Source organism: Microtus pennsylvanicus, chromosome 3 (genome assembly GCF_037038515.1).
Source record: "Microtus pennsylvanicus isolate mMicPen1 chromosome 3, mMicPen1.hap1, whole genome shotgun sequence".
Classification (NCBI taxonomy): domain Eukaryota; kingdom Metazoa; phylum Chordata; class Mammalia; order Rodentia; family Cricetidae; genus Microtus; species Microtus pennsylvanicus.
The window spans coordinates 127,774,952-127,789,137 of record NC_134581.1 but is presented as its reverse complement, the minus strand read 5'-3'; the positions used below and the strand labels follow the sequence as shown (position 1 = coordinate 127,789,137).

At 40.2% G+C, this 14,186-nt stretch overlaps 1 protein-coding gene across 5 annotated transcripts in view; it reads right to left on the bottom strand.

Moving 5' to 3' along the window:
• Pcmtd1 (protein-L-isoaspartate (D-aspartate) O-methyltransferase domain containing 1) overlaps positions 1–14,186 on the bottom strand; it is a 60,463-nt gene that overhangs the window by 24,049 nt on the left and 22,228 nt on the right. For 3 of the 5 annotated variants that reach the window (XM_075967099.1, XM_075967096.1, XM_075967097.1), the window contains exon 2: positions 7,610–8,033. The exons of the other annotated variants lie outside the window; for them this stretch is intronic. In XM_075967099.1, the coding sequence (XP_075823214.1) occupies positions 7,610–7,916 (307 nt within the window). In that variant the 5' untranslated portion in view covers positions 7,917–8,033. The remainder of the gene's footprint in view (positions 1–7,609; positions 8,034–14,186) is intronic. 5 annotated transcript variants of the gene reach the window in all.

Sequence of the window (14,186 nt, the reverse complement as noted above, 5' to 3'; positions counted from 1 at the left end):
AAAAGCTCAGAGGAAAGTCAAAATAGATGAAGGAAAGAATATGCTTAAAGTATTTTACAAGGCATGGAAATGGCTTTGTGCAATCTAAACAATAAGATAATAAGAATACAAGTATTTGCTTTAAACGTTGTTCAAGTTAAAGCTGCCTTGCAGACAGTCACCTATAATGGAATCTCGTGAGTGGAAGTTTTGGCTGGTGTTCTCCTCTACCTGTCAGAAAATGGCGCTTTTAAAACGGCAATCATCAGTAATTGAAATTGTTTAAAAGTAGTCTTCACCTTGTTCTCCTGGTCTGTCTAGATACGGGAGAACATGCCCAGCTCAGTTTGAGTGATTCTTAAAGCTGATCTGGACCGTTCAAATCTCCGTGCTCATTTGCAAAGTAATTCCAAAAGTTAACAACTATTAATATAAAAGATTTTTGGCTAAACCTTAATATTTACCATAAGGGGGAATATTGATTATTTGGTTTCTATGAAACAAATATAAAGTAAATGATATTAAAGTATACATTAAAATACCTTTTAAAAATTATTAATAACTCTAGTTATGTAAGATAAGACTTTAGAAAGTGTAAATAATTCAACTTATAGATCACAACAGGTAAAAAGTGAACTATGAAAAGCAATAATCTGTCAAACAGACACCAATACAGACATGCAACTTAGGTGATCCAGTCTCTCAGAATGCCTCTGCTACAACGTCCTCAAAATTCCATATCCAGAATAACTTCAAACAGGTTAGCTGAGATAGTACAGCCTCACAGACTTCTCCAGTCAGGACTTCAAATAAGTCCCATCACACTGAGAGTGGACAGCAGCTAGCTCTCCCAAGACTTGACCATTATCTTAATTTTCTCAGAGTCCCTAAAGGATGTTGTTGTCCCCAGGCAACAGGAAGTTCTTTTAAGAACATGATGTTCACATTACCAAGAGGTGGGGTGACTGGTTTTTTGTCATTCAGTGGGTTGTGGATGTTTATCACCTTTTGGAGGAATGAAAGTTACTACTGGTCATGACGAAGGAAAATAGACTAAGCAAAGATGGTAGAGTTAGGGATCTCTTTCTGAAAAGATTTTTAAAAGGGGATATAGGAATGATAGGATAAAAGGTTAGATTATTGAAATTTCCTTTTAAACTAAAAAGAAACTATTAATCTCAAATATTTTACATTGGTACAGATTTTTGTATTTGACACAAATTTAAGGCTATTTTTGTTTCAACTATATGTTTCTATTCTTAGGAAATTTTTGTACATTAATACAAAGCTAAGGCTATTTCTATTTTAAGATATTGTACATAGGCAACTCATTTAAAAATTTAATGTAAAATTCTAGTCCTTGAAAGTTATTGTTGCAAAATGTTTAGGAAAAATTAAGAAATGTAAAATAGTAGTTAATCTATAACAATCAAACTTGCAGTCACCTTAGGTATATTTTCAGGGTCAAACAGATATATTTTAGATAGATAGGTGGTCTTCAAACACTTCAGAAATCTACAGAATATGGCATTTAAGATATTTTAATAACATAAGGCTTTTCAAGACAATGAGATACATCTGCTTCTGACAGCACCAATCTACTGCAGAGAAGATGACGGCAATGAAAAAGTCAACTTTGCTTTCTTTTTTTTAATAATTATTTATTTATTATGTATACAATATTCTGTCTGTGTGTATGCCTGCATGCCAGAAGAGGGCACCAGACCCCATTACAGATGGTTGTGAGCCACCATGTGGTTGCTGGGAATTGAACTCAGGACCTTTGGAACAGCAGGCAATGCTCTTAACCTCTGAGCCATCTCTCCAGCCCCGTTTGCTTTCTTGATGGCTGACAGTATACTGTCTAAACTGTCTTCTCTAGGCTTGCGAAGTCTCATGAAAAGGTCCTAGAATTTCCCAGTAACATCTTGAAAGGCACTAGACTCTTCTAAGTCTATTGATATAATCACTGCTTCCTTTTAGTTACTGTTACTTGAGACAGTGCCTCATGAGGTTTTCTGTTATTGTTGTTTATTGGCTTTTCTAGGCAGCTTCTCATTGTAGTCCAGGCTGGCTTTGATATCTTGAACTTGCTATGTAACTGAGAATTTTCTTAAATTAATGTTTCTCCTGTCTCTACCTCACATACACAATATACGCAGCTTCAGATGTGGACCCAAATTTCTTTTAACAAAATCTATTTTCCCAGAATTCATTTTCTTTGGGTTTTTTTTTCTTCCTTTTTTGTGAGACAGGCTCTTGTAATGTAGCTCAGGCTCGTCTTGAACTTTAATCCTCCTGATCTGGGCTGGGATTACAGGAGCCACTACAATGCCCACCTTATATTTACTGCACCTGAAGGCAACCATGGCCATCAATGACCAACTCAACTGAAATGTGAATTTACTGAGCAGAACGAAGAAGGGCTAATGAAAGCCTTCTTATGGTTCTCTATTGGGTATTCTCAGCAGTTGGTATAGGATCTAAAGTAAATACTTCATGAAAATGATGACAGAAATTGCAAATTATGACAAAATATTAGAGTAAGCAAATCTTACAAATCAATGTATTAGACTCAAAACTAATTTAATATAAAATCTTTGCAGCACATTAAATATTTTCTTTTCATCTGTGAAATAATTTTTCTTCTTGCTTCAAGTCAACACATCCATCACATAAACATTATTTGAAAACAATCAAGGTGCCCTTGGGGCTTTATGTTACAGTGGAAGTGGAGAGGTCACTGAAGTAAATGAATTTTTTTTTTTAAAAAAAGAAAAGCTTTTCAAAAGCATGCTTTTTGATACTTCGAAGTTTTGAGCCCTGGAAATGAGTCTGCTGCCTCTTCAACAGCTTAAGATTAAAGAAGCTGATACTCAATTCTGTACCTTGAGTAGTTTAGAAGAAAACTCCATCTCTCACCAAGAAGGGAAACAGGAAAAAAAGAATATAATGAAACTCTTGTGTTGTGTGGAAAAACCAAGGGAAGGACTAAGTTGAAGACAGGGTAAATTTTTATATACACTGAAGAAGAATAGGATGTGGCGTGCGTAGGATGAAGACAGGAGGACTCTCCAACATCCACGCCCAGGCCTGGGTAGGTATACCCTAAAGCTGTGGAAATTCATGGATACTCAAAAGAGAACTCTATCCTTCACTACAGGCTAAAGTCAAAGAAATTAAAACACAAAATGAACAAGGCAATTACAGAAACAACAGAAGATCTGGAAATTAGACATTGAAGCAGAGGGGGAAGCAGTGCTATGACACACTGCCTTCGGGATATGGCACGTCCTGGCCTGACAATCATCAACACACAGCAGCTGTGGATATGCAGGCACAAGATCTATATACGACTGCTCCTGCTACCATTATGTTATGGGGGAGGGGGAGGGAAGTGCTCCTGAGGCCCCGACCCTCCCCGATGAGCTATTGGCAGGGAATGGTTGTCATTTTTTTCATTGGTGTAACCACTGCAAAGTTCCCCATGTACCAGTAAGTAGATCCGACTGTGCTCACACACTTAACCCAAAAGTTTCCACACTTAAAATCACTGTGGGGGGGAAAAAAGAGAAATAAAGAAAGACAAAGAAGGGAAAATGAATGAAAAAAGGGGGCTCAAAAGAAGAAGGGAGGGTTGTGAAGGAAAGAATGAATACAATAGATTGCATGAATCTCTCTCTCTCACACACACACACACACACACACGTACACACACACGTACACACACACACACGTACACACACGCACGTACACACACACACACGTACACACACACACGTACACACACACACGTACACACACACACGTACACACACACACGTACACACACACGTACACACACACGTACACACACATACACACGTGTACACACACACACACACACACACACGTACACACAGGTAACATTCCAAGAATGGAACATGCTAATTCTGTCAGAAGGCAGACTCAAACAGAATGTGTAGACCAGTTCCAGAGAAGACAAAAACCTCCCTGCAGAATAAACTCTGCCTCTACTTGACCTATTCATTCAGCCCAACACTGAATCCAGCCTAAGGACAACTTTACCACAAGGAAAGAAACAATTTTACAGTTGTGAGCTTTGATACTACAAGACTCGTTCATAAATTCTTTCACACATAGGGAGACAAATAACAAAAATTTCTGAAAGTATCTATTCTAATCTACCGGTAGTTATGTTCTGTCAAGTTCAGCAGGTACCGATAAACACCAAACCACTGTCCCTAAGGATGTGTGTGTGTGTGTGTGTGTGTGTGTGTGTGTGTGTGTGTGTGTGTGTGTGTGAGAGAGAGAGAGAGAGAGAGAGAGAGAGAGAGAGAGAGAGAGAGAGGGAGAGGGAGAGGGAGAGGGAGAGGGAGGGAGGGATTAAAATCTTACATATTAAAACTCATCCTGGTCAAATTCACTTAATTTTACAGCTAAAAGGAGCTCAGAATGTGACTTGCCTAAGAGCCCCAGGGACTGCTGCCAGACTTAAGACTGAAGCTTTGCTCACTGGCCTCAGGACAATGCAGTTTCTTGCCCAGCACAAGCAAGGGAAGAGAGTTCAGCCCTGCTACACTTCTGCTAAAAACACACACCAGGGACTCAAAATCTCTGCTTCTATGCACAATTGACACCAAAAGCAGCAGTGCACTCGTGAGGTCACAAGAACGCTGTTCTCACGGGGGCTACAAAAGCACTGCTGCACTCGTGAGCTAGAAAAGCATTGCATTCGCCAAGCCGTGGTGGCACAAGCCTTAAATTTTAGCACTAGGGAGGAAGAGGCAGGTGGATCTCTGTGCATTTGAGGACAACCTGAACTACAAAACAAGTTCCAAGAAAGCCAGAGCTGTTAGGAAAAAACCCTGTTTCAAAAATCAAGCGTTACATTTATGGGGCTACAAAAAGCACTGCATTCATAGGGGGTGGTCAGACCAAAAGGGGTGCACTCATGTGGTTTATAACTAAATTTAATCAAACAAAGAAATCCTCAGAATTGACAAAAAGCAAGAAAGAGCCATTTCCTATACAGATGATCCACATTGGGGAAATGTTAATTCCAAAGATACTCACGCAGGTGAACTATTTGGAAAACTTTCCTATCATTGAGATTTCCGCACACTTTGTAACAATGTTTAATGTAATAAAACTAGAGAAGCAATTACTCTGAAAATGAATTATTGCACGGTATGTTATCCGCATACTCTTTGCTGCTATTATTACTGTAAATGGCAGCGGTAATAACCATAAAGGAAATCACCAGCATACCAACCTTTAGAGGCAGCAGCAATAAAACGCATGGATGACTCAATATGCTACCAGAGACACACAGTCACGTCCATTGATGCTCTAGTCACAAAGCAGGAAAATGGAACCAGTCTAGACGTCCATCAACTGATAAACAGATAACAAAAGCATGATACACAGTGGACTGTTATCCAACTGCACAGAAAAATAAAATCTGCAGAAAAATGGATGAAACTAGAGAAAGTATAAAGCAAGGTAGCCAGGATCAGAAAGAAATGCTGTGTTCTCTTGTATACGTGACTCTTAGTTTCTAACGCTACATCTATGCACCTAGGTAGAATAAAGGCTCCAAAACCAGGAAAGGGGCCCATGAGACAGGAAATAGGAGGTCTTCAGAGGGGAGTAGAGAAGACAGCAGAACACACGAGATACTAAACTGAAGAGAGAATGTTGATGGAACAGTGCACAGTGGGGAAAGAAATGGCAGGAGCAAAATCAACCCAAACAAAGTAGGTATGAAAATGCCAGAAAAAGTCCATTACTTAAAAAATTAATTTTTAAAGTTAAAAAAAGGAAGAACCAAGCTAATAATGTAATAAAGGGTGTTAGGGCGGAAAACAAGATGCACAGATACCTACACAGTACAGAGTGAAGGGTGCACAGCAAGGCACTTTGGCAGCTTAAGTGTAATAGGTCTAAGAGACAACATCCTCAAGGGATTTGTTAACAACCAAAAGCAAGTCACTTATCAGGAATAATCTTCATAATGACTAATTAGACTTTACTTTTAAAAAATTTATTATTTTTAATTTATGTGCATTGATGTTGTGTCTGCATGTATGCCTTGTGGGAGGGTGTCAGATCCTGGAGTTACAGACAGTTGTCTGTTGTCATGTGGGTGCTGGGAATCAAACCTGAGTCCTCTGGAAGAGCAGTCAGTGCTCTTAATCTCTGAGCCATTTCTCCAGCCCAGGTTCAGATTCTCAGAAGGGAGGTGTAGCTTGGTGGTTGAGTAAATGCATGTATAGCATACACCAGCCCTAAGTTTAAGCCGCACCTAACAGATGGAAATACACATCCGCTGACAGATACAGCACTGAGTGTCAGTGAGGATGCTGAGGACCAAACCCTTCTACCATGTAGGCAGGAATGGAAAAAACAGAACACTCAGGCCACACAAGTTTGGCAATGTCTTAAAAAGGTAAATATAATTTTACCTTCAGCCCAACAATTCTAGTTCTAAGATCTACTCAAGAGAAAAAAGTAATCCACATGAAGTTGCTCCAAGATTACCATGACAGTACTCCAAATAACCAAAAACAGTAGGTAAAACACCAGACAATTGTGAATGCAGTGACATTTATTACCCAGTCAGACTCCAGCATGTGAACTGTGAAGCTACAGATAAGAGACAGAAACGAGATGCAAAAGAATACTGTGTGCTGCCACTGCTATTAAAGGTCCAGAAAGGCAATCTGTAGGAGCAACTGAATGCCAAGGTTATGGGAGGAGCCAAGAGTAGATACAAGTGAATATAACAGAGGTTCCTAAGGATTAAATTGTGACAAAGTTTACAAACTCTACAGTTTTATTAAAAATCCAAGTTAGCAACCTAAAATGTGTAAACTTGCGGCTGGAGAGATGGCCTGGGTGACAGTACTGGGTGCTCTTTCAATTCCTTCTCAGCACCCACTGGCAGCTCATAACCAGACACCAGTGTCTGGTACAACAGACCCAAAATATGCCACAATTGCTTTCTCTGTTATTTCCCCAGTCTCTTGCTTTGACTCACCAGGCCACAAGTTTAACTCCCACACTCCTGTCTACAAGACTGACACAATTACCTTTCCATTTCAAGTGGGACACTGATAAAACGGTCAAAAATTAAATATCACTACAAAGAACACATTGCATCTCCCAATACTCCTGAGCTTCTTGCCTACCAGTTGTTTTCTTGGGGTGGGGGGTGTCTCATGTTTCTTAGACTAGCCTCAAACTCACTCTGTAGTATGTTACTAAGGATGACTTTGATTTCTGATTCTTCTACCGCCGTGTTAGTATGTGAAGTAGTGGGTCAAAACCAGGGTTTTGTGCATGCTAGGTAAGTAAGAATCCTACCAACCCAGCTATAGACCCAGGCCCAGTTGCTTGATTTCAAATACTGACAGACTGCTATATCTACTGTAACTAGACAGAAAAGTATGAGAGATGACCAATCATTAGGTTCAGGGCTGGGAAAGAGAAGACTACAACTGTGTGTTTCCACACCTAAGCTTTAAACAGACACATTCAGACATACTAGGTACAGTTACAAACACTGTAGGTCATGAACGCAAACTCAGCTCACTTTATAAATAGAAATTTACAAAAATAAAATTACCTAAAATTAAGCCCACCATTGTACTTAAATATCCGGTTCCACTTCCCAGGTTAAGAAATGATAATCCTGGTTGAAGTTTCAAAGCTTCCATAACTTCAGAATAAATGCAAGGTGCGGACAAGTGTATGTTCCCGTGCTTCCAGGCTAAGTCTTTGTACGCATTGTCTCTGTAGCCTTCCAGATAGTAATCTCCGCGGTCAATGGCTCTGAAGGCTTGCTCTACTCTTTCAGTGCGGATGTACTGAGCTTCTTTAAGGTTATCAATTAAGTCATCATTATCTTCCCCAGCACTCACAGCTCCTCCCATGACAGTATTCAAATCAAATCATAAGTTAAAATGTATCGGAATTAGTAGAAAATGGCTTCCAATAATGTGTGATTTTTCTTTTTAATATTGAACTTGATTTCCAAAAATAAATTAAACCTGGAAAAGAGTAAAAATAAACAAGTTTAAATTAATATGTATTATATTTTCCATGAACATATTCTGTTCCAGTCACAGTGTTAAAACAATCTAAATATACTATTTCAATTAATTCTTGTAATTATGGAAATTAGAAAAGTGGGGCTGGGAATTTAAATTAACTACATGGTGACCATGATCACATATCCAGAGATTAACTGATCAAACTTACATGCAATTTAAAATTCACTTAGTAAACTTAGTCAGAGTCCATGTGCTTAACAGCTCCCTGCGGCAGCTCTTACGGGCAGCTGTCAGGTGGCTGTCTTATAGGACAGTGCTGATCTGGAGAATGAGACGGTAGCATTTCAGGATCAGGCCTTTCCGATTCAAAGTATGGCTCTAAACCACTGAGTAATAAGAGTAATTCTATTAAGAGTAATCCTAGTTTAATGACTTAAAATTCCTGACCTTGGAAGCTAATAATTTTACACGGTGTACATTTTAAATATTTAATGTAATAAGATATTTAATTTAATTAAATATTAATTCTAATAATATATATTACCTAAACACTAAACATAAAATGCAAAAACAAAAAGGAGCCAGGCATGGAGACAATGCCTTTCTGTAATTACACCACTAAGAAAGCAAAGGATAAAGGTTCATGAGCTCAAGGCCAGCCTAGGTCCCAAATTATAAAAGCCAGATTCACTGTTTTAACACATGCACAAACACAATCACTGCTCTGATAATTTTGTTATAATAAATATTGACACTATTAGTTTTTATTAACAAGTTTAATGTTTAGCACTGGAACACCATGCACACAAATGCTTAAAAATAAAAATTAAAAAAAACTCTTGAAAGGAATGTCTAGATGCTTAAGATATAAAGGTTTCCAGAATGAGACTTCTGGAAGTTAACAGCAGACTGACATCTCTTCATTGCAGTAACACTACACAGAATAATCTCTGTGGGAAAAGAATACTGTATCCTCTTTTCATTAGGGTGATGGAGGTGGGGCAAGGACCATTCATCTCATCATGAATCTGAATAAATGACAGCTGAATGAAATACTTCAACATCTTTCAAACAATGAGGACACCATGTAGGGTGACCCTGCCCTCTGGTGAGAGGGTTCCTTAGTGACTCTGAGGGCACAGAAACCCCAGATCGATCTCCTACTTTAACAAGAACAGGAGTCAATATTGCCAGGGTTGGCTGGCATCACTTCTTTGGGAACACAAGTTTTTCAGTTTCACTTCCTTCCTTGCCTGGCATTCACAATTCAGAAACTGACCCACGAGTGTCTCTGAATTGATTATACTCATGACTGTATACAACTTACATAGTATATTTAGTATGATGTATTAAAATACTCTATCAAGATCAACTCAGATTTCCACTCAAAGATGCTAGTGTTTGAATGAAAATGTCCCACACAGATTCACAAAGACCGGAACTACTGAGCGTGTGGCCTAGTTAGAGGAAGTGTGTCACTGGGAATGGGCTTTGAGGTTTCAGATGCTCAAGCCAGACCCAGCGTCTCTCTCTTCCAGACGACCTGCCCATCCAGGTGTAGAACTCTCAGCTACCTCTCCAGCACTATACCTGCCTGCATCCCACCATGCTGATAATGGAGTAAACATCTGAACTATAAGCCAGTCCCAATCATATGTTTTCCTTTATAAAAGTTGTAATTGTCGTAGTGTCTCTTCATAGCCAAAGACACCCGAACTAAAACACCTAACCACCTGGCTAAGCCAGAAGACATCAGATCCCTTGCAGCTGGAGTTACAGGTAGATATGAGTCACCTGACATGGGCACAAAACTTGGGTCCTTAGGAAGAATAGAAAGTGTCTTAAACACTGAGCCATCTCTCCAGAAACCCGAACTAAAACACCCAAGCACCTGGGCAAGCCAGAAGACATCAGATCCCCTGAAGCTGGAGTTAAAGGTAGATGTGAGTCACCTGACATGGGCGCAAAACTTGGGTCCTTAGGAAGAAAAGAAAGTATCTTAAACACTGAGCCATCTCTCCAGTTCCCAGGTTTGTTTTACTTTTAAAGTGACATAATCTCTAAGTACATCTGAAAAGCCCAAGAATAAGAATACAGAAATGTAGGTTCCAGAAATAGGAAAGTAGAAATAAAGAAATATAAAGTTGTAAGCCTAGGAGAATGAGAACAGACTGTCAGCAGCTTTCTCAGCAGCTGAAGGATTAATTATTAACAGTGGCTTACTTTGATTTACATTCCACACTTCTGTCTGCATAGCTGAAGCAGCCCTCTGCAAAACCCCTGGCCACTCATGACCAGCAACTGATGTGAGCTGAGTTAACTTTTAAGTGATGGGATGTACCTGACTTTTTGATTGTGCACTGTTCCATACCCCTTCCTGCTATGCAAAACTGAAGTATCAGGGGAGTGTAGAGCTTTGATAAACACCATCAGGAAGAGGCAGAGAGAAGCAATGGGTTAAATACAAACACTAGTCTAACTGAAAAACCCTGTTAATGGAAATTGGTTTTAAAAAAAAAATTGTATCCGAGTTTTACCTTGAGATTGTAAAAATTCTTCTGTTCATGCCTAATGCTTGCTTCTTGCTATAAAAAGGGGAGGTCGGAAACAGCCCATGGCCACAGCCATACAAGCCCATCTCTGGCTGTGGTCACAGCTATAGCTGGTAAGTTTCTGATGCCCCATGAAAATTTTTTCTCTTTTTCTAGAATAAAGTGTGCTTCTAGTTTAATAGGTTTTGGTGGTCTGTCCCTCATTTTTGCGCAACCCCAATACCCAACACATCTGTCAACTTTTTCATTTTGTACTCAAAGAATGAATCACTTCTCATAACAGGAGTTTAAATGACTACATTAGACAGAGAGGCAGTATCTGTTGGTATCTAATGTGGCACTTGCCAAACAATTTTACAAGAGTAGTTTGGATTACAAACATTTAACAAATGACTTGACTGTAAATGATACATTTACCAGATGGGGGAAAAATGATTTCCTCAGTATTAGTTCCAAAGCTTAAGAGGCAATTGACCCTTCTTAGTTTATCAAAAAATCTATCCTGTTCAAAATGGTCTTAACCAAACAAAAGTTATCTTTACTCACAGCTCACCCCTCTTTTTTCAACAGAGATGTGTGGTTTGTTTGTTTGTGGCCCGCGTGGCGACCTTTGATGCTCGACAAAAGTCCCAGCACTGCAAGACTGCAGACCACACTTCCACAGCACCCTTTACTTTCATTTCTAATGGTTCTCAATATTAATGCCTTTCCCTTTGGGAAATTCTGCATGGTCTTTGGTAAAGGATAAAACTATGTACAATGCTAGCCTCTCTAAACAAAATCATTCTTTGGAAAAAATATCATCTTTCGGATACCTTCAAAAGGGTTCAATAGATTCACAAGCAAATCTGGCCTAAGCTTAGAGCACTTTAAGGCTCTGGTGTCCCCGCACCCCCTGAACCTCATAGTTCCCGCCCAGGAGACTGGGTCTATGTCGTCAGGAGGACAACCCAAAGTTTCTAGAAGCTCAGTAAAGGGGACCCTATGTTATTCTACTGACCACGCCTACCGCCATCAAGGTTGACTGAGACCCACATGGATCCACTACAGCCACGCTTGACCTGCTCATCTCCACACTCTCAAAGAGGATCATCAGGGCAAAGGATAGGAGGCATCCAGGGCCCCGGATGAGACCGCAAGTGACTCTGCTTCCTCGGACCCTGTTCACAATTACCCTGCTTCTGTCGGTCAGTGCGGTGTCCCCTCAAACCCTTCCATCCAGTGAATCAGAATTGGGAAGTTAATGACCTAGTCACTGGGAGGACTTTGAGCTGAAGTCCCAGAGTTGCTCCCCTTTGGTCCTGGTTCCCAGATTTGTATTTTGACCTGGGTATACTCTATGACCTGTTTCTCACACATTCCCCTTATTATCCATGAATCCAAGCAATCATGTAAATGCAATTTTTCAAAGATTTTCCTTCTATGTATGTCCTGGTCACATAAAGAGGACCCAACAGCAAACAAACTGGGAAGGGACCAAGGATTTTTACTGTAAATCCTGGGACTGTGTGTCCACCGGACACATCTAATGGTCAACTGCAAGATCAGGTGACCTAATTTTCATAAAAAGAGTTTCTTCGCCCCAAAGCTACAGAGAAACCCTGTTGCAAAAATAAATAAATAAATAAATAAATAAATAAATAAATAAATAAATAAATAAATAAAAAAAAAGTTTTCTTACCCTTGGTACCTTGGGTCCTTGAGGAACCCATGGTCATTGTAACCTGCTCAAAATGACTTTTACCACAAAAGGAAAGGCAGCCAAACACTGGCAAGAGGGATTAATTTGGGGCACGAGGCTTTATGACAAAAGCAGCCAGCTTGCTCATAGGGATACAGGAAAGCTCTGGGGTATCCGGTTGTAGGTGGTCACCTCAAAACGTTCAGCAGTGGGGTCCAACTGAGTGCTGACACCAGTTACTAAACCTTCCCCTGATGACTTGTCCAAAGGATTACTATCACTGTTATTGAAGATAGGAACCAAAGCTTCATTTGCATGTGAGGTCTGCTTAATTAGTGCAAATATCCTTCCTCTGGCAGCAGAAACAAGCCGGCCGGCCACTCAGGCTGACCTAAGAGAGTTGGCTGAGAGCCACCCTCCTGAGCCTTTCCTCCTGTTGCAACATTAGGCCCCATAAATGATTTCTCTTCAGGGGCCACCTCTTACCTACTTTCTTAGCGTGTGGGCTGGTATAAAGATAGCGGCATCTCAGACAGCAGAGCAGCGAGCAGTGCAGTGAAGCAAAGAGAAGGCGGTACCTGACAGCCTAAAAGAGGGAGCTGAATAGTTCAGAAGAGGCTATGATAAGAACAAGAGGAACAGGATGCAGAGCTGAGGTCTGAAGACAAAAGGCCTTCAGAGGAGCCCAGGCCTTGACCGCTGCAGCTGCTCGGATCGGATCTAAAGAAGGCAAACATGCTAGGCCTGTGCAAGAGCTGTCGTATATGTGGACATGAGGATCTACAACACAGGGACTGCACAAGACATCACCCACCACCACGCATTTCCCTCAGGAGCCCAGGAATACAAGAATACATAAATTAGCACCTGAAGAGCTTCCCCTGCCAACACAGTTTCTACCCAGGTGCAGAAAAGGGTCTCAGCCAGATGGTCAGTAGCAAGAAGGAAAGTCTACCAACTCAGAGAAACTGCACCATACAAATAAAGGGAGTGGAATCCTGATCTGAGATTAGGATTGGTGAAGTGTCCAGCCTCAATGCAACTTCTACCAAATTCCAAAGCTATTTTCACACACATGAAAGAAAAGCAATCCTAAATGCATATGGAATCACAAGGTGGCAAAAGTCAAAGAAAGCAATGCTAAGCAGAAAGAGCAACCCAGAAGACCTGATTTCCAAACATACTCCAGTAGCTTCAGTAGGCAAAATAGAATGGCACGGACATAGAACAAGCAGAGGAACATAAGGGCCCGAGAAATAAACTTGCACTAATTTTCAATGAACATGTTAACACCACCACACTGAAGTACAATCTCTTCAGTAAACTGTGTTGTGAAAAGTGGGTATCCACACAAAAATTTATATTAGGCCCTTATTTTAGACTACATTCAAAGGTCACTTCTAAGTGGATTAAAAGTTTAACCATAAGGGGCTAGAGAGATGGCTCCATGATTAAGAGTTTACTGAGTTCTGCTCAGGCACCCACATGGCTTCCAACTGCTTTCTACTCTAGCTCCAAGGGATCTAACACGTTCATGTGGCCTCTGAGGAAAAGCTAACATACACATGGAATACTCGCATGAGGACATACATAAATGTAAAAATTAAAATCAAAGATTTAAACATGAGACTGACAAACCATAAAATTACCATAAGAAAAAAATGGAGGAACAGAACATAAGGGCTCCAACTACAATCCCAGCATTCGGGGCACAGAGGCAGGAGGATTATTGTAAGTTTGATCTAGCCTGGTCTACATAGCTAATATTCCCAGCCACCAAGAGTTGCACAGTAAGAGTTCACTGAAAAGTTTTACAGAGCAAAGAAAATGATAATGAAAAGACAAATGGCACACTAAAAGAGAACATTTCAAACTATCCATCTGAGAAGAGACCAACGGCCAGGAATGCAACTCAGG